This window comes from Pseudonaja textilis, chromosome 3 (assembly GCF_049901715.1).
Source record: "Pseudonaja textilis isolate UNSWEBS1 chromosome 3, rPseTex1.2, whole genome shotgun sequence".
Lineage (NCBI taxonomy): Eukaryota > Metazoa > Chordata > Lepidosauria > Squamata > Elapidae > Pseudonaja > Pseudonaja textilis.
This window is the reverse complement of record NC_141992.1, coordinates 191028967-191049660: the sequence shown is the minus strand read 5'-3', so window position 1 is coordinate 191049660 and position 20694 is coordinate 191028967. Positions and strand designations below refer to the sequence as shown.

Sequence of the window (20694 nt, the reverse complement as noted above, 5' to 3'; positions counted from 1 at the left end):
GCAGGGGTCTTCAAACTCCTCCAGTCATGTTAACTCAGGAATTCTGGGAGTTGAAGTCCCCAAGTCTTAAACTTGCCAAGTTTAAAGACCCTTGTTTTAAAGGACTTCAACTCCCAGAATTCCCCAGCCACCTTTGTTGGCTGAGGAATTCTGGAAGTTGAAGTCAGCCAGATTTAAAGTTGCCAAGGTTGGAGACCTCTGTTTTGGATGGTCATTGAGCACTTAGAGGTTTATCTGTGTCTTTAGAGTCACCTGAGTAGTGCTATATAAATCCTTCCACCCCCCACTGTCCTGTCAGAGCTGAAGAAGCTTCTTGAGTGAGAAGTGAAACATCTTCAAAAGAAAAAAAAAACCAAAAAGTCCAGTTGCCTCCTGAAAAAGCACTTTTGGGACAACCATAATGACCTAAACCAAACAAATCATGGCTTAAACCAGATTTATAGTGGAAAGACACAGCTTTGTAAATTTCAGTGAAACCATTAACATGATTCATTAGCTGAAAGCTTGGATTGTAATTATGATGGGTTCCATTAATGGGATACAGAGGGCTCTGTGGCAAAGGTTGGGCCATGTTGAGGCACGGAAAAGGGAGTAGGGAGTACAGGTTTTAGATTCACTCCAATGATACCCCAGATGAGCACCCTAAGTGGAATGCTACTCTACCCATAAAAGAGGGCAGCAATAATCTTAAGGATGTTGTACATGGCAGGCTGAGTTTCTAGTGATACAGAGAGGTAGATGACCAACAAATTCCATGTTCTTGTGCAGGGGACTCCAAACTTGGAAATTTTAAGACTTGTAGAATTCAACTCCTAGAATTCCCCAAGCCAGCATGGTTAGCTGAGGAATTCTGGGTGTTGAAGCTCACAAGTCTTAAAGTTGCCAAATTTGGAGACACCCTGGGCTTACGGATCATATGAGCATAGCTCATCTCAGCCGGAAGCCTTTATGAAGAGCTTAGCCTTTGTCACTGGATGCCTTCTGACTTCTGGGTCTTCAAACTATTCAGAATGTTGGAGTGACTCCCCCCGATCTTCCCTACAGAAACTCCAGGGAGAGAGAAGTCCCAAGACCATGAATGAGACGGTCCAGGAACTCTTTAGACTCATTCCAGGAAACTGGGATCACTTTTTGGGCAGGAACAGCTCACGGTGTCGGAGGTGTGCTGTTATAGGAAATTCAGGGAATCTTCGGCAATCACAGTACGGCGAAGAGATTGATGCTCATGACCTTGTGTTTAGGTAAGTACCATGTTTTCCCTCAAACAAGACCCTCTCTTATATTATTTGCCACCAAAAAAGGCATACCAGGTCTTATTTTGGGGAGGAGGTCAGCCACTGACTAACCTCACTTGCGTGCATCGCCCCCAGCCTCCTTTTTGCTGTCAGAGGCCTTCAGGAACTTCTTCTGCAGCCAGCAAGGCTTTCCTGAAGGCCTCTGCAATTGATAACAGAGCTCCGGATCGATCCAGAGCTTTGTTATCAGCTACAGAGGCCTTCAGGAAAGCCTTGCCAGCCTTGCCGGCTGCAGAAGAAATGGGCTGGCAAGGCAGGTGTCGGGTTGTGTGAGGCCTGGCCGGAACTGTCCAAAGTTAAGTAGTAGGGCAGCTCCACCACCCCCATCCCCACCCTAGCTTAATTTCTGGAGTGGACAGGATCTTCATTAGGGCTTATTTTAGTGGGTTGGGCTTATATTGGGCACATGTGTAAAAATCAAGTTAGGACTTACTTTCAGGGTAGGTCATATTTTGAGGGAAACAAGACAACTACAAGGCTCTGGGTTCAAGTAATTTCTCCTGGAGAGAGGTGGGGAAGGGCTGGCCCAAAATCACCTCACAAAACTGAAAGATAAGCTGGAGAGAGAGAGAGAGAGAGGAGAGAGAAGGAGAGAGAGAGAGAAGGAGAGGGGGGACTGGTCCAAAATCACCTCATTTCATAGCTAAAGGTGGCTTGGAACCTGAGTAATCCTAGTCCAACACCCAAAGGGAGAGAGAAAGAGAGAGAGAGAGAGAGAAAGGGAAAAAGAGAGGGAGAAAAAGAGAGAAAAAGAAAGAGAGAGAGAGAGAGAAGGATTTGTCTAATCCCCGATGAATAATGTTTTTCTTCACATCGCAGGGACACGACATGCCTTCTGTACAAAGAATTCTGCTTCATCACTATTGTTCTCCTTTTATTTGAACAAGTTACAGCAGCTTATAGGAAATGACCTTGTCTAACTACAGCTTCAAATGAGAGCCACATCCTTGAGCTTCAAATCAAGAGACATGCATAGACATTGACTTACGATTATTTGTTTAGTGACTGTTCAAAGTTTCAGCTGCACTGCTGGCTATATCTGCTGACTGCCAGCTGCCAGCAGTTTGATTCTCACCAGGTTCACGGTGGACTTAGTCTTCCACCCTTCCAAAGTGGGTAAAATGAGGACCCAGATTGTTGGGGGCAGGAGGCTGACTCTGCAAACCACTTAGAGGGGGCTGTAAAATACTATGAAACAGTATGTAAGTCTAAGTGCTATTGCAATTGCTACAGTGGCATTGAAAAAAGTGACTTTTGACTGTTTTCCACACTTAAGACCCCTGGATAGCATCTCCCTGATTTTATTTATTTATAAAAAAAATTATATTGTCTCCTACTCACATATGGTGATTCAAGGTGACTTACTAAGATGTAAAAACATCATATAAAGGAAATAAATAAAAAATAAAATAATAAAATAATAATCCTCCATATACACACACACCCTGGCGACAGCACATATTCATACTAACCATTTAATGGCTCCATCCCGCTCCGGGTTCCCCAGGCCTGCTGGCAGAACCAGGTTTTCAGGGCCTTTCAGAAGAATGCTAGAGTGGTGGCCAGTCTAATCTCTGAGGGAATGACGCTCTAGAGACAGGGAGCCACCATAGAGAAGGCCCTTCTACTGGATCCCACCAGGTGTACCTCCCTAGGGGATGGGACCTGCAACATTCCTTGCCTTCCTACTTTAGTGGGTCAAGTAGATGTGACTGGCAAGAGACGGTCCCCTCAGATAACCCTGTTCCATGCCATGAAGGGCTTTAAAGGTGACAACCAGCAGGAGGCCGAACACCATTTTTGACAAATGGCAGAAGTCTTTTCTTTAAGGCCTCCAGTGATGAAGCTCTCACAACTTCTGAAGGCATTGAAGTTCCATTGGTTGATTGTTCTCACTATCTGAAAATTTCTAATTTCTTAGGTTGAATCTCTCATTAATCAGTTTCCATCCATTATTCCTTGTCTGGCCTTCAGGTGCTTTGGAGAATAGCTTGACCCCTTCCTCCTCTCTGTGGCAGCCCCTCAAATATTGGAACACTGCTATCATGTCTCCCCTGCTCCTTCTCTTCACTAGACTAGCCATGCCCAGTTCCTGCAAACGTTCATTGTATGTTTTAGCCTCCGGTCCCCTAATCATTCTGGTTGTTCTTCTCTGCACTCTTTCTAGAGTCTCAACATATTTTTTTATAGTGTGGTGATCAAAACTTGATGCAGTACTCTAGGTGTGGTCTTACTAAGGCTTTATAGAGTGGTATTAGTACCTTCCTTGATCTTGATTGTATTCCTCTGTTAATGCAATTTAGGATTGCATTGGCTTTTTTGACTGCTGCCATACACTGTTGGCTCATATTTAACTGGTTGCACACTAAGATTCCAAGATCCCTCTCACACCAAGATCTCCCCAAAAACAATGTGGGCCGCTGCATTTTGCACCAACTGAAGCTTCCAGGTGCTCTTTAAGGGCAGCTCCATGTAGATCAAAGTCCAGACGTTTGGCACCCGAGTCATATTTATGACAGAAGGAGTGTCTTGGAGTCACACGATCGCCTTTTGCAAATCTTCTAATCATTCAAGTCAATGGGAAGGCCAGATTCATTTAACAACCGTGATTTAACTGACAACTGCAGTGGTCCACTTGGCATCTGTGGCAAGAAAGGTCATAAAATAGGCCAAAATTCACTGAACAGCTATCTTGCTTAACAGAAACGTTGGCCTCAATTGTGGCCATAAGTCAAGATATTAGCCAAAATATGAATGTTTCTCTTCTCATTGACTGATACTTCTTCTCATTCCTCTTCTTTTATTTTTCCCCCCTTTTTCCCTAAAGAATGAACAAAGCCCCAACAAGGGGCTTCGAGTCAGACGTCGGCAGCAAAACAACTCATCATTTTGTCTACCCGGAAAGCTATCAAGAACTACGGGAGACGGTCAGCATGATTCTCATCCCCTTCAAAATCTTAGACCTGCGTTGGATCATCAGCGCCCTCACAGATGGCACCATCGATCAGTAAGTAGATCTGAGGAACAAGAAGACTTGGCCAACCCAATAACTTGATTCTTCTTCACATTGGGTTTTTTTTTCCCCTTCAGGTCATTCAGACATCAGAGAATAGAATAGAATAGCAACAGAATAGAATAGAATAGAATAGAATAGAATAGAATAGAATAGAATAGAATAGAATAGAATAGAATAGAATAGAATAGAATAGAATTCTTTATTGGCCAAGTGTGATTGGACAGCTCTCAGTGTACATAAAAGAAAAGATACATTTATCAAGAGTCAAGAATCATCAGGTACAACATATAATAACAGTCATAGGGTACAATAAACAATCTAATCATACTAGGAAACAGTCAATATAAATCATAAGGATACAAGCAACAAAGTTACAGTCATACAGTCACAAGTGGGAGGGGATGGGTGATAAGAAGTGATGAGAAGATTAATAGTAATAGTAGTGCAGACTTTGTGAATAGTTGGACAGTGTTGAGGGAATTATTTGTTTAGCAGAGTGATGGCGTTTGGGGAAAAACTGTCCTTGTGTCTAGTTGTTCTGGTGTGCAGGGCTCTATAGCATCGTTTTGAGGATAGGAGTTGAAACAGTTTGTGTCCAGGATGTGAGGGTTCCAGAAATTGTTCAGCTCAATCAGTAACTCTGAGACAGGCATATTCTCAAAGTGCTTTATTAAAACAAAAACTTGGCACATCTGTGAGATTTAGAAACTAAAGGTTCCCCCCAGACCTCCCACAATACTCAATCAACACACACCCCTTTTCTCCCACATCATCAATCACGTGAACCAATCACCCTTCAACTACAATTCTTGCTGCACCATAAAGAATGACCTTGATAGTCTTACGTATCTGTTATGCCTACTGAAAATTACTCAAATAACAACAGCCCCACCTTCCATCCTCTGTATCTATGTGGCAGCTTTTAATAGGGATTCCAAAGCTGACAGGTGTCCCCCCTTGGAAAATTATCTTATCATTGGTGTACTAGCTGGTTTTAATAAACTACTGTGGGACACTAGGTGAGTTTTCCCTAATAGTCATGGAAGAGTTAATTGGACCATGACCGGATTGATTATTTTTGAAATTGGGAATGGACCTAAGAATTTAGGTCCCAATTTTTTACTAGGAAGTTTCAATCAAAGATATTTGGTTCACAATACTCAATCGACACCCAGCCCTTTTCTCCCACATCATCAATCACGTGAACCAATCACCCTTCAACTACAATTCTTGCTGCGCCATAAAGAATGACCTTGATAGTCTTACGTATCTGTTATGTCTACTGAAAATTACTCAAATAACAACAGCCCCCGCTTCCATCCTCCATATCTGTGTGGCAGCTTTTAATAGGAATTCCAAAGCTGACAGGATATGAAGAGTCGGTAAATATTTTTACAGCCCTCTTTTGGACTCTGTGCAGTATACAGGTCCTTGGTGGAATGCAGGTTGGTAGTAATGGTTTTTGTTGTGGCTTAAACCATATTCCTAACTAGAAAAATATAAGCCACCTTGTAAATGGACTGATAAGGCATTTAGAAAACAACACTTTCAGCTGGAGACATCTTCATGTTCCTCATTTCACCTAACATTCTCCAAATTTCCAGAGATTGTTAATCACATACCTTCCAGCTACCTACAAGCCTAGTTAATAAGAAGGTGACATGATAGATTTAACAGAAGAAGAAAAGGCCAGTTAGTGTCCTTCACTAACTAATGTTCTTCTGGTGTCCTTCAACAGAATCCCACTAAGAGAAGGCAATCTTGGTACCCTTGGCCTCCAGAGTAAAACAAGTTACCATAGTTACCATAAATGCAAGAGCTCAGACTAAATCTTGTGGAAGTTGGATTTGTTGCCATGCATTGATGATAATCCAAAAACTACTGACTTAAATACAGTAGCTGCAAAATGTAGCTTCAGCATTCTTTTGAGAGCCAGCATATTCATCACTAAATCCACCAAGGAATAGACCAAGCAGGTAACCAAATCTCAAAGGTAGAAGATACTAGATTATCCCAATGCATCTCATTGGCCCAGTGTACTGCTTCAGATAGTAGACAATTGGATGCCCAAAGCCACCAAAAGAAGACCCATATCTTATGTATAGAGGTGCCTATATAGCCTCTGTACCTGGACTTTTCTTTAGATAATATGACAGGTGGGGTCCTTGTTGCTGTCTGACTTTAATGGCTTTCTTGCAGACGTTTCATCGTTTATTTTTATTTTATTTATTTATTTGATTTGTCAATCGCTTACAAGATAACAGGTATAAGTATAAACATAGTTTTGAATACATGAGATGGATACGTATAAGTAAAATAAAAAGAAACAATAGGACAGGGATGGTAGGCACGATTGGTGCGCTACAGGCCGCTTAGGAAAGCGGGGAGGTCAATAGCACTGATGATGTTATCTAGTTTGGTAGTGAAACGTCTGCAAGAAAACCACCAAGCTTAGAGAACGCCAAGGACCCCGCCTGTCCTGCTATCTAAACAAAAGTTCAACCCTGAGCTACAAATATTCTTGTATATAGTTGTAAATGCTCCAACACTGGAAGTTTTTAAGAAGAGATTGGATAACCATTTGTCTGAAGCGGTGTAGGGTTTCCTGCCTAAGCAGGGGGTTGGACTAAAAGACCTCCAAGGTCCCTTCCAACTCTGTTATTCTCTTCTACTCTACTTTACTTCTATTCATTTTCTACTCTATTCTACTCTGTTCTGTTCTGTTCCATTCCATTCTGTTCTGTTCTGTTCTACCAGTATGACAGGTGATCGTTAAACACTTCTCAAAAGCTGCTACTCTAATGACCACCACTGCCTTTTGGACTTTTCAAAAATCAGAAGTTCAACTAAGAAAGCAAAACATTTTCTTTCTTTTTTTTGAAAACAGTTTTATTAATTTTAACAACAAACAAAAACACATAAAACATAAAAACATCATCCTTTCCTTCATGAGTTTACAGACACTGTGTCAGTTGGTTTACCACTTTTTTTTGTGCATCCATTTCATACTCTCCATTGTAGTTATATTACATAATAGCTCATATTATCAATCAACAATTATATAGCCTGATATCATTATTAAACAATCATTTGACTATAATTTTATTGATTCATACTTTAACAAGATAACTATAGTTTACTTAATTTATTTTATAGCAAATCATAAAGTCATACCAAGTCTATCTTAATAAAATTTTATAAAGATAGTATCAAAGGAAAAAAAAGCAAAACATTTTCAAAGGAATTCTGGCCAGCCTTCTCTTATTTGTTCTGTCCTTGATAAGAGAACACTGTTAATATCTAACCAACAAATGAAGAAAATTCCCCTTTTAAGCTGTCTTATATTAATAAGTTCTGTGTTACATGAAAATGTATAGATGGATGGATAGATAGATAGATAGATAGATAGATAGATAGATAGATAGATAGATAGATAGAAAGATAGATAGATAGATAGATAGATAGATAGATAGATAGATAGATAGATAGATAGACAGACAGACAGACAGACAGATAGATATTTCCTGTGATTTCCCTTGAATATCTTTTATTCTCCATAACACCAAGAGGCTAAGCTAGGACAGCCATTAGCTTAATGCCAACACTGGGAAATAACATTTCTTAACAGATTTTATATTAAAAAACACACCTCTGTATAAGCACGCACAATCTTGGTGGGAACAATGGAATCACAGCATTTCTTCCTTGTTGTCCAGGAAACACTTTTGTATTGTGCACAACATGATATTAATATGTATTGGAGTTTGTCTACTCAGCAAAAGATCATTTCAGGGCAAGGATATTGGGATCTAAATTGTATAAGAGAAGGTGTTAGGAATCTGTCCACCAATTAGTTGGGTTGGCAGTATATAAACCAGCAATGTATGTTTGTAGCTTTAAGACAAAGTTACTGTATTGATTTGTACTATGTTCCGATTGGTTGATTGTATTGTGAATTGCCATAAGAGGGAGCTAGAGATCATGGCTTGCTCTCTCTGACATTCTGTATCTCTGACATTCTGTTGCTATCTGAGACTCTGTTGTATTTATGCTGTGCTTATACTTTGATATTTTTGTTTACTGGAAATGACAAAGGCAACCAGTAAAAAGACTTTGTAATTGGATATTCTTTGGACTGTAAAATTTATATGACCTGGACTGTTTATTGAACTGTCCTATTTCTTAAAGTAAACTTTAACTCAATTTAGTGTATCTGTGTATGACTGAATAATTATTCATAAGTATTCTCATAAACGTTTCAATGTGCATATCCTTGTTACTCAAGGGTTATTCTGTACATATCACAATAGAAGGTTTTAAATTTTTCTTCCTTGTAAGATCCAAAGCTGTGTTTTTGAGACAGTGGCACCACTCATGTGTGAAAGATTTGGTAAGCTGCAAAGTTTTCATCGTTTGTGAAGTCCATATCTCCTGACCAAACAAGGAAATATTATGTCTTCATTGTTTGTTCTTTTATTGTTTATTCAAAGTCCATTGACAACATTTCCTTGGCAATTTTTCCTGTTACTTTGTTTCTATATTTTTTTATTTATTTCCAAGGTTAAAATACAGAGCAAAAGAAGAAAAAAAGAATTACAATACAAAAACAGAGACAAAAAAAAGTGTTGAAAAACAAAATATCAAGCATACAGACAAAATGTCCCCTCTGGTTGAACATTAATAAATTTATTTATTTAGAACAAGTCGCCAATCTATAAATGCCTACCTCTATATTTATATAATCGCTATATAACATTAGAAAGAAATCACAATTGTAGAAAACTTATCATCAGTCAAGCAATTTGACCTACTATCTATCTACTAAAACAAGACAGTTAACAGGTGGTCCCAATCACCAAAATTGGCAATTTTTCCTAAGTTAATCTTAAAAATTGCTTAGACTACATTGTTTATACCAATTTCACTAGAATTATTATGGATATCAATGGCCAATTGGAATGTTTCCAAGGAGGGGATCTATATTATTGCAATAAAAGCGTACCTCTCCTTTGTCACAGTTTTATGAGGAAGCGCAAAACTCACATATTTTTCCAGGCCTTTTAATGTTGCTTTCTGCAGCTTTTGTGTTTATGTACATTAGGTTTACTGCTACTTTTATAGCTGTTTTCATTGTATCTTGTAATCTAGCCAACATCACTAAGGGAGTGTGTGTGCAGTGACTAACTTTTCTAAAGGAATAAATCAAATAGGAGGAATATTTATTTTATTTTATTTTATTTTGTCAAGCAATTATAAGATAACAGGTATAAGTATAAACATAGTTATGAACACATGAAATGGATACATATAAGAAAAAACAATAGGACAGGGACAGTAGGCACGTTGGTGCGCTTATGCACACCCCCTACCAGTGAGCTGCATGTATTTCGGAGTGGGAACAGTTGGGAAACTGGAAGCCAGGGCAATAACTGTCCTTGATTGTAGTTTAACTACAGTTTAACTCGAAAGGAGAGTTGTGGAGAAACATAACAAGCAGCTCTCAAATTATGAGCACTTTTGGAATTAGAATTTCTGTTGCTAAGCAAAGTGCCAGCTTTCTCTATTGATTTTGCTTGTTGGAAACCAGCAAGGAAGGTTGCAGGTGGCAGTCACACAACCATGGGCCACTGTAACCGTTGTAAATACAGGTAGTCCTCAATGTACGACCCCAACTGAGCCCAACATTTCTGTCACTAAGTGAGGAGTGGTGCGGTGGCCTAGAAGTGGAGTTCTCACCTCACAATCAGGAGGCTATGAGTTTGATCCTAGGAAGAGACAGATATTTCTCTCTCTGGGCACAATGAAAATATATCTGCTGAACAAAACTCTGCATTGGTGACAGGAAGGGCATCCGGCCAGGGGTGGGATTCAACCGGTGTTACTACCAGTTTGGTGACTAGGTTTTGCGCATGACTGGGGAATTCTGGGAGTTGAAGTCCAGACATCTGGAAGTCACCAAGGTTGAGAAACACTGCATTTCGGGCTGTGTGCTGCTTTCTCTCATGCTTCACTGTCCAAAATTTGCCACGTTTCCTTGTCTGGATGGAGAAGAGGGTGCCCCTCTTCCTCCACTTTGAACCCCTTCTTTACGGAAGCTGTAGGAACTGAAAACAGCAGCGTGTCGTAAGTTGGCACAAAGATCGAAGGACTGTAAATCACTTTAAGGAAGAACAAAAGCAAAATGAACTTCTGGGAATAGGATAAAGGGCAAAACAGAACGGCCAAGATTTTATTTTAAAACTAAGGAGGGGGACTGGAAAGGATTAGTTGCCTTTTAAAGAAGGGATTAGCTTCCTTTTAAAGGAGAGTAGTGCAGATATGGAAGAGTTTCAGCTATGCCAGAATGCAAAGAACACTTTTGTGAAAGGGAATACAAATTGAATTAGTGGCTGGGAACTATAGGAGTTGTAGTTGAAGGGGTTGGAGATAGAAACTGGAGATAGATTGCATCCCCTCAAAACGACGCTATAGAGCACTGCACACCAGAACAACTAGACACAAGGACAGTTTCCCCCCCCCGAATGCCACCACTCTGCTAAATAAATAATTCCCTCAACACTGTCCAACTATTTACAAAGTCTGCACTAGTATTACTGGAAATCTTCTCATCACTCCTTATCACTCATCCCCTCCCACTTGTGACTGTAACTTTGTCGCTTGTATCCTAACGATTTATATTGACTGTTTCCTAGTATTATTTGATTGCTAATTGTATATGACTATCATTAAGTGTTGTACCTGATGATTCTTGACTCTTGACGAATATATGTTTTCTTTTATGTACACTGAGAGCATTTGCACCAAGACAAATTCTTTGTGTGTCCAATCACACTTGGCCAATAAAGAATTCTATTGCTATTCTGTTCTGTTCTATTCTATTCTATTCCTATTCCTATTCTGTTCTATTACTGTTCTGTTCTATTCTATTCTATTTTATTTTATTCTACAGATATGAACTGCCGATCTGTGCTCACCTTAAGATTTTGTTCCTCTTGTGTGCAGGTTTAAAGGGGGGGGGGGGTTGTGAGAAGTCAACTTCATTATATAGACAGTTCTCAACTTATGACCATTCAATTAAGCAGCCCCACTACCTGAGGCACACCATGTTCCACAGAATGACTGCAACAGGGAAAGCTGGAATTGCATGGCTGCCTTGCTTAAAAACAGCAACCGCTTCATGACATGACTAATTCTGGACTCAGTTTTGATCATAAGTTAAGGACTACATGTATTTTTCAAATCCTTGTTTTTATCTTTGATTTGGTTTCTAGGCAGCATTGTTGGAATGCTAAATTTAGAATTAACAGTGCTTTTTTTGTATATCGAAATAGGGCATTGTGAGTTTTGGCTGACTGGACTATATTTCTTTTTTCTTTTTTGACAGCACGTATATTCCTGTTCCTCGTAAGATCAAAGTCAACAAAGACAAGGTGAGTCCGGAACTTTTTCTCTGTAAGGAAAGGGCAAATCCAGTTCACCAGAGATGAGGAACAATAGCCCCTTTATGACTTCTGGACTTCAACTCCCAGAATTCCTGGGCCAGCATGACTGGCTCAGGAATTCTGGGAGTTGAAGTCCACAAGTCATAAAGAGGCCATTTTTCTTCACCCCTGATCTAAACCATTTTTTCATCAGATGATGAATTCCCTTTATTCCATTTCCACATCTGAGGCAAGAAGTTAAATTTGGTGCTTCCATTTTTGTTCAAACCATGGCTTGCGGTTGAATCCATTCTAACTATCCAGTTCGGGTCATTCCCTGCCAGCTCAATTGTTTCTTGCAGAGATAATCCTCATTTTACAATCATAACTGAGCCCATGCCAATCATTAAGCTGGTCATCCCATGACAATTTTACTACTTTTTGTGGCCGTCATTAAATGAATGCCAAAATTGTTGTATGAATGTCCACAATGGGCGCTTTTTTTTTTTGAGGGGGGCCTGGAAATTGGAAGTGAACACCAGTTTCTGGCAAAAAAAAAAGAACAACAACAATACACCATAAATTTTGGTCATGTGACCAAGGAAAGCTGCAAATATGGGTTTCCAAGCACCCAATGTGTGATCTCATGACCACTGAGACACAGTGGCCAGAATTTCAAATCTGGGGTGTAAATACCTTTCTTGAGCATGTAACCTCTTCTTATTTGATTCAAGAACTGTGCAGTGGGTAACACAACACAACGAAACAGACTTTTTTTAAAAAAAAGAAGAAGAAAATCCTAATTCTTCTCCACATCCAGACAGTTTGTTCAAACAAAGGAGGGCTGCAGGGAAACTCATTTGCTATGAAAGATAAAGGCGATGCGTTTGGCAGAAGAAGATCAGGTTAATAAATAAAATATGTTTTGAATTCTACGGAAGCCCTCTCTTGAGTTTTTTGCTTGTTGCTGTCTAATAGGTTCAGATGTTCAAACAAGCTTCAGCCTAGCAGGTACATAACAGGATGTCCTTGGCTGCATATATTAAAATGCAAATCAGGCTGTCTTCCTAAGTGGATGGAACAACCCTTATTTTTGCATCCAAAGATACACACATCCTTGTTCATGAGTAACCTACAGGAAAAAAACTCAGGAGTGAAAATTCACCTTCCCGACTGACTGGCTGAGGTTACAGAACTCAACTTGGTTAAAATGGGTAGACTGAGAAGGCTAAATTTGTAACTTCAGACAAGTTGAGTTTCGCCACATGCTGGATTTGGGCAAATTGGAATTTGGTAGCTATTGTTCATTGCATGGTAGGAAGCCCACCATTCTCTTAGCATGTGATGTGACTGCAATCATCATGGAAACATCATCATACAATTGATTTCTCTGGAGATAGCATTTTATGTGAACACTGGAAGCGAGTTGCTTAACCCAAGTCCAACATGGTGTGGGAATGCAGTGATTGTGTTGGAACGTCTGTGGAGATTGTCAATCATCCAGGTCAGGGTTGTCCCAAAAGTGCTTTTTCCAGAAAGGCAACTAGACTTTCTTGGTTTTTCTCTTTGAAAAATATTTCTCTTCTCATCCAAGAAGCTTCTTCAGTTCCAAACTGAACTTCAGAACTAAAGAAGCTTCTTGGATGAGAAGCAAAATGTTTTTCAAAAAAAAAAAAAAAACCCAAAGGAAGTCCACTTGCCCTTTTGGGTAAAGCACCTTTGGGACATTATTGTGGTGGAATGCAGTCTGGATTCCCAGGAGGGACAAGCTCCATTCCAGAGGACCAAGAGACAGCAAAGTTTACATATGTTGGTTGGGTGGAAGTCCCTAGAAGTTCTCAAAGTATTATATATTTTAGTGATGTAAGTGATTGTTTTAGTTTGGCAAGATTTCTGTCTATAGATGACAAACAGTAAAGTCTGTTTCTGTTGGTCTCCTCTTGGAGGAGGTTTCAGAGTATTTCTAGCAGGACTACCAGATTCTGTAACAGTTTTGCTCCAAATGCCATCCGTCTGGTAAATTTGCAAGATTCATTTTTCTCGCATGTACATGTATACATCCGAACTAGACTGGGTTGTTTCTGTCTGTCATATAATACATGTACATAATTTTGTATTTATTTATTGTGTTATGTTTATGTACACAGCATGCAATTGCAGGGACCACCTTCCCAATATATTGGAGGTAGAGACCCTTTGAGAGCTGTATGCAATAAGATTTCATTTTAATGTGTGCTGATTAGTGTACATTCAAAGTGACAAGATTTTTTTATTCTAACACTAAAGGAAATTGCTTAGAAGGAATACAACTTGTCTTTGGATTTTGGAGCCTGACAATTATTGTTCAATTATGTTTGCAGCCTGTGATCTGAATGAACTAAGTAAGGTAGCAAGATGTTTTTTTTAATCACCTTATGTCCATTTTCTCCTCCGTAATCTTGTAATACCCAGAACAAGCACAGATTGCATTCATCTATAAGACAGATTCTAAAAACTATGCTTTCTCCTAAGGGGAAAGTTCAGGTTTGCACAGCATGCAATTCCAGGGACCATCTTTCCAAATTAACGGTGGCATCTGAATGGTTTAAACCAGAGATTAATTTTGAAGAAAATTGCAGGATAGACTTTATTAAAAACTTTCCCCAATAGAGGCAGGGATAGAGTAGCAATCAATTGCTAAGAAAGTGTTACTGTGGCACCACCTACAGGCAGCAGAGAGAACAGCCCAGTTGCCCCTTAAAACTTGGGTCAAAGTGAAAAATTGGGTGCTTCCAAATTTCAGTTTCCCCCTAATTTTATCCTTGAGAAGAATGCTGTGAGGTATGATTCCTCAGGCTTCTATTTTCACAGGGATAAAATTATGGAAGACCTTATAGATACTATCCTGAACTTCCCAGAATAGCAACCACGAAAACAGGATACAATCAATCAATTATTATTATTATTTTAAAAAGCAAGCTGGCATCCTGTACAGGGCTGATATCTAGCATCTCCATTATTTCAAAAAACAAAAAACAAAAACATGTCTTGGGCCCTAGAAAATTTTTCCTTCTGGGCATTCTCAGAAAATTAGAAATGAAATTTGTTTCTTCAGGTTCTTCACCCAAATAAGGAAATAAGCTGAAGAGGTGTCAAAGGCAGGATGTGGCAGGAAACTATTTAGAGAATAACAAAATTGTCAACTTGGAAAGGACCAATCCTCTGTAGTATGCAGGATAATCTCTCTCTGTCTCTCTCTGTGTGTGTGTCTCTGTCTCTCTCTCTGTGTCTCTCTGTCTGTCTCTCCCTCACACATACACACACATGAGAGAAAGAAAGAGACAGACAGACACAGAGAAAGAGAAAGACAGACAGACACACACACACACACACACACAGAGAGAGAGAGAGGCTTTCTTAACAACCACCAGTGATTTTAAAACTTGAGAATGAATTTGAATGAGTTTTGCTTTAATTCACTAGCAGCCATTCCGCATTATATCTATCCACAATCCACATTACATCTGTCATTCTTGTGGGAGCCGCCACTCGCTGCATTCCAAATTCCAGATGTGCTCATGGGCCCTGAAAAGATAGGCCCCATCTCACTGAATTCTGATTGACAGCTGAGGCCTTCCAGGCATTTGGAAAGCTGCTTAAGTTGGTTTTTAGCAGATTCTCTGGACTGCTAATGTTTTACACATACTACTTGAGCAGTTTCCTGTACTGTCTCTGGCAGAATAAAAGTTGATTAATGATTGATTTATTAAGTGTTCTACCCTTTTGCAGAGCAACTCTAGGTAGCTAAGGGGTTAAAAAAAATCATTGGAATACACAAACATCAGCAAAGGCACATATTGCACAGAGGACAGTAATCTGTTGCCATTGTCAGCCATACAGTCATGATCAACATATTGCACAGAGGACAGTAATCTGTTGCCATTATCAGCCATAAAGTCATGATCAACATCAATTGCACAGAGGACATTAATCCACATATTGCATATTAACAGCAATAGCAATAACCCTTAGACTGATATACTGTCCCATAGTGCTTTAGAGCACTCATTTTTACTGGCCTCAGAAGCAGCAGTGGTGCCTGTTGCACTACCGGTTCAGTGATCGTGCGTGAGGGTGCACCTAACACACGCGTGCAGCTTTCCCCACACCAGCTGAGGCCTGCAGTGCCAATCAGCTGAAAGGATAAAGAAGAGAAAAGCACAGGGGCCGGTGGGAGGGCCAATCCTACACTTTTCTCCTCTCAGGTGATCCTCGGCGGGTTTTTTACTACCAGTTCAGCCAAACCAGTCCAAACCAGTGACATACCACCACTGCTCAGAAGGATGGAAAACTGAGTCAACTTTGAGCTAGTCAGGATCAAACGCATGGCATTAGGCAGAGTTAACCTACAATACTGCATCCTAATCACTGCGCCACCAGGGCTCCTCTTTTTTGTTTTTGTTTTTAGAATAGAATAGAATTCTTTATTGGCCAAGTGTGATTGGACACACAAGGAATTTGTCTTGGTGTAAATACTCCCAGTATACATAAAGAAAAGGTACATTCATTAAGAATCAAGAATCATAATGTACACTTAATGATAGTCATAGGGCACAATCAACAATCAAATCATACCAGGAAACAGTCATTATAAATCGTAAGGATACAAGCGACAAAGTTACAGTCACAAGTGGGAGGGGGTGGGTGATAAGGAGTGATGAGAAAATTAACAGTAATAGTAGTGCACACTTCGTAAATAGTTGAACAGTGTTGAGGGAATTATTTGTTTAGCAGAGTGATGGCTTTCGGGAAAAAAACTGTTCTTGTCTCTAGTTGTTCTGGTGTGCACTCTTCATGGTTCATACAACATCCTGCCTCAGGGCCAGAGAAAAACCAGATCTCAAAGACTTTTCCAAAGGCCAGAAGGATCAGGCCACCTGAATCTCAGGAGGGAGGGGTGTTGTTCTATGGGGAAAGTGCACCAACAGAGAAGGCCTACTTTTTATAGTACATCCCTGAACACACTTGGCTAGATAGGACTCCGAAATTAGCAATCCTGGACAAACCTGTGGGGTGAGCACAGATAATTGGAGATAGGTGGTCCTACAGATAAGCTGGCCTACTTGGAGTCAGTGCAACTCAACAATGGAAGTGTTGTGGTTATAAAGTTGTGTCCATAAAGACTTGCGCTGCCCCATTCTGGACCGTCTGTAGCTTCTGAGTGGTCTTGAAAGAACAGGAATCTAAACTGACGCCATCTTCCTATTCAGCTTGCAAATTTATAGCTTTCAAGGGCAGCCCCTTGTGGGGCACACTGCAATAATCCAAACGATAATCCTAGTTGATGATTCTGATGGATAGTTTGGGTTTGGGCCTTTGGTGGCATCACTTGCCAAAACTGTGCCTGGATTCTCTGTGCTTGCAAATTATTGGTTTTTTTTTAAATTATTATTACGATTTATCATTCCTAGCTGATTATTCTGAAGGACAGTTTGGATTTTGGCCATTGGTGGCATCACCTGCCAACACTGGATTTTCTGTGCTTATAAATTATTGGTTTCTTAGAAACTCGGCTCTGTTATTATGCTAAAATCCGAGATAGGAAAAGCTACCTAAGCAAGATTTTTCATACAATGGTGTATTTTTTTTTCCTTTCATCCTCCTTTCTTTTTCAGCATCCTGCACAATCCACTTCTAGCCCTTGATGATAGGATATGTAAAATAAATACTGTTTTTCAAATCTGGGTCCTACTTGTTTCAAAAAGCATTGTATTTTATTTCCTTCAACGACAGACTTTTATTCAAGATCCCCAAAATGAAAAGCATTTCTTCAGTGTTCAACTGTTGTTTGTTGAAGATGTACAAAACTTGCCAATTGGGGAAGAGAGCACATTTTGTACATGCCCAGAATTTGGTGTGGGTTTGTTTTTTTTATGTTGAATTATCTCCCTAATTAAAATAACAGGATATGTTCTTTCATTCTGTGCAGATCATGGTTTATCATCCTAGTTTTATGAAATATGTTTATGACAACTGGCTCCAACATCACGGGAGGTATCCCTCAACTGGCTTCCTGTCAATTATCTTTGCCCTTCACCTCTGTGATAAGGTAAGTAAGGCTACCTTCAGAAGAAGTGGGAGAAATCCTGGTTTGCATGGTGACCTGCATGGACCTAATGACCTAGCCTTTGTTCAAGTTGACCCTAAAACACCTAGAACAAACAAACAAAAGTTGAGTCTTTCGGAAAAAGTGCAAAGAAGAGCAGCTGAGATGGTTAAAGGCCTGGAGACTAAAATATATGAAGAATGGCTGCAGGATTTGGGTCTGGCTAGTCTAGAGAAAAGAAGGAATTGTGGGGACATGATATCAGTACTCCAGTATTTGAAAGGCTGCCACAAAGAGGAGGGGGTCAATTTATTTTCCAAAGCACCAGAAGGCAGGACAAAAAAAAACAATGGATAGAAACTAATCAAGGAGAGAAGCAACCTGGAATGAAGGAGAGCTTGAAGCCAATTTAAGAATAACCTTGGTGGATCTTACAATGAGAAGCTACCAAGCCAGGATCCAAAAGGATCTGCAGTATGGTCCAAAAAGTCAGGATGGTAGCCAGGATGACGTGATCAAAGTTCTGTCTGCTTTTTTAGGGGCATTGTTATGTTTACTGCTTGGAGCACACTCTGCAGGTCTTGGAGTTCTAGCTGGACGTTAATCATGAGCCAGCAGCATGCAGCAGCTGCCAAAAAGGCTAATACAATCCTTGGTTGTATAAACAGAGGCACAGAATCAGAAACCACGTGAAGTATTAGTACCGCTTTATAAAGCCTTAGTAAAGCCACACCTGGAATGCTGCATCCAGTTTTGGTCACCGCAGGCTGCCACAAAGAGGAGAAGGTCAATTTATTTTCCAAAGCACCAGAGGGCAGGATAAGAAGCCATAGATGGAGGCTAATCAAGGAGAGAAGCAACCTAGAATTAAGGAGAAACTTCCAAACAGAGAGAACAATTAAGCAGTGGAACAACTTGCCCTCAGAGGTCGTGGGTACTTCATCACTGGAAGTCCCAAATATGCTTTTTTTTTCAAGAGGCAACTGGACTTTCTGGTTGCTTCTTGAAAAAAAAAACACCTTTGGGACAGCCATGATCTGGACAACTGAGAATCTCCATAGACGTTCATAACTGGAAGTTTTTACGAAGAGACTGGACAGTCACTTGTCTGAAATGGTATAAGATCTTCCATTTGAGCAGAGAGCTGGACTAGAAGACCTCTAAGGTCCCTTCCAGCTCTATTCTGATTCATATTCAGAAAAAAAAAACCCACTTTTAAAAATTTTTCCACACATTCTGTTCCCATTACTTCATTATCCTGATGAAGCTATTCCTTATTTTCCGTAAATTCATCTCAAGCTATTGTTTCATTTCAGCTGTTGGCATCATCGCCTTCTTTAGACAGAGAGAATTGTACTTCAGCAACACCTTGAGGGTGGTAGGTGGCTAACCTCCTACTAAATCATGTTTTCTTCTCCCAGGGAGCCTACGTAATTTTGAAAAACAATATCTTCAGTTACAAAAGAGGGGGCTAACATTGTCTTGCGGTTGTCATGGTTACTTCAGCAATACCTGCAAAGGAATAAATGGAGGGGTAGAATCAAGATCACGTGAAGTTTAGTACCACTCTACAAAGCCTTAGTAATAGCACACTTGGAATACTGCACCCAGTTCTGGTCACCACAGTATAAAAAAAAAAAAGATGTTGAGACTCTGGAAAGAGAAGAGTAGCAAAGACGATTAGAAGGCTGGAAGCTAAAGGATTACAATAATGGTAACAGGTTGTGTGGGAAAACATTTTTAAAAGGGTATTTAAGGGTCAACTTGGTTGGTTCATCAGGTCAATGCAAGTGACAGGAATTGGGTATGTCTAGTCTAACAAAAAGGACTAGGGGACATATTTAACAGATAATCAGAGTTGGAAGGGACCTTATAGGTCATCTAGTCCAACCCCACACCCAAACAGGAGACCTTATACCACTTCTGACGAATGGCAATCCAATCTCTTCTTGAAAGTCTCAAGTGATGGCACTCCCGCAACTTCTGAGGGCAACTCCTGTTCCATTGGTTGATTGTTCTCACTGTCAGAAAGTTTCTCCTTATTTCCAGGTTGAATCTCTCCTTGTTCAGTTTCCATCTATTTATTCTTTGTCTGGCCTTCAGGTGCTTTAGAAAATAGCTTGACCCCTTCCTCTTCTCTGTGGCAGCCCCTCAAATATTGGAACAATGCTATCATGTCTCCCCTGGTCCTTCTCTTCACTAGACTAGCCAGGACCAGTTCCTGCAACTGTTCTTCGTACGTTTTAGCCTCCAGTCCCTTAATCATCCTGGTTGCTCTTCTCTGCATTTTTTCTAGAGTCTCATCATCTCTTTTTATAATGTAACCAAAACTGGATGTGATAGCAGTGTTCCAATATTTGAGGGGCTCCTACAAAGACAAGGGGGGTCAAACTATTTTTCCAAAGCACCAAAAGGCAAGATGAGAAATAATGGATGGAAACTAACCAAGGAGAGAACCAACCTGGAACTAAGAAGAAAATTCCTAACAGTTAGAGCAACCAACCAATGGAATAGCTATAGCTTGCCTTCAGAAGTTGTAGGTGCTCCATCACTGGAGGCTTTCAAAAAGAGACTGTACAACCATTTGTCTGAAATAGCTTACCTGAGCAGGGGGTTGGACTAGAAGGCCTCTAAGATCCCTTCCAACTCTGTTCTGTGCTCTAAGATTGATAGAAATAATAGAAATAAGGAAAATGAAATCCACTTAAGAACCAAACTTTGCACAGTTCTCTTTTTTTCCCCCTGTCCATTCTTTCTCTGTAATTGAGTGGTACAGTGGCCTAGATGTGGAGGTCTCACCTCACAATCAGGAGGCTGTGAGTTCACTCCTAGTTAGAGGTCAGATATTTCACTCTGGGCATACTGAGAATTTATCTG

The 20694-nt window shown here is 40.1% G+C and overlaps 1 protein-coding gene across 6 annotated transcripts in view; it reads left to right on the top strand.

The window, feature by feature from the left end:
• ST3GAL1 (ST3 beta-galactoside alpha-2,3-sialyltransferase 1) overlaps positions 1 to 20694 on the top strand; it is a 90461-nt gene that overhangs the window by 67115 nt on the left and 2652 nt on the right. For all 6 annotated transcript variants that reach the window (XM_026703682.2, XM_087931733.1, XM_026703684.2 and 3 more), the window contains 4 exons: positions 1045 to 1241; positions 4123 to 4302; positions 11696 to 11741; positions 17701 to 17820. In XM_026703682.2, coding sequence (XP_026559467.1) covers positions 1045 to 1241; positions 4123 to 4302; positions 11696 to 11741; positions 17701 to 17820 — 543 coding nt within the window. The remainder of the gene's footprint in view (positions 1 to 1044; positions 1242 to 4122; positions 4303 to 11695; positions 11742 to 17700; positions 17821 to 20694) is intronic.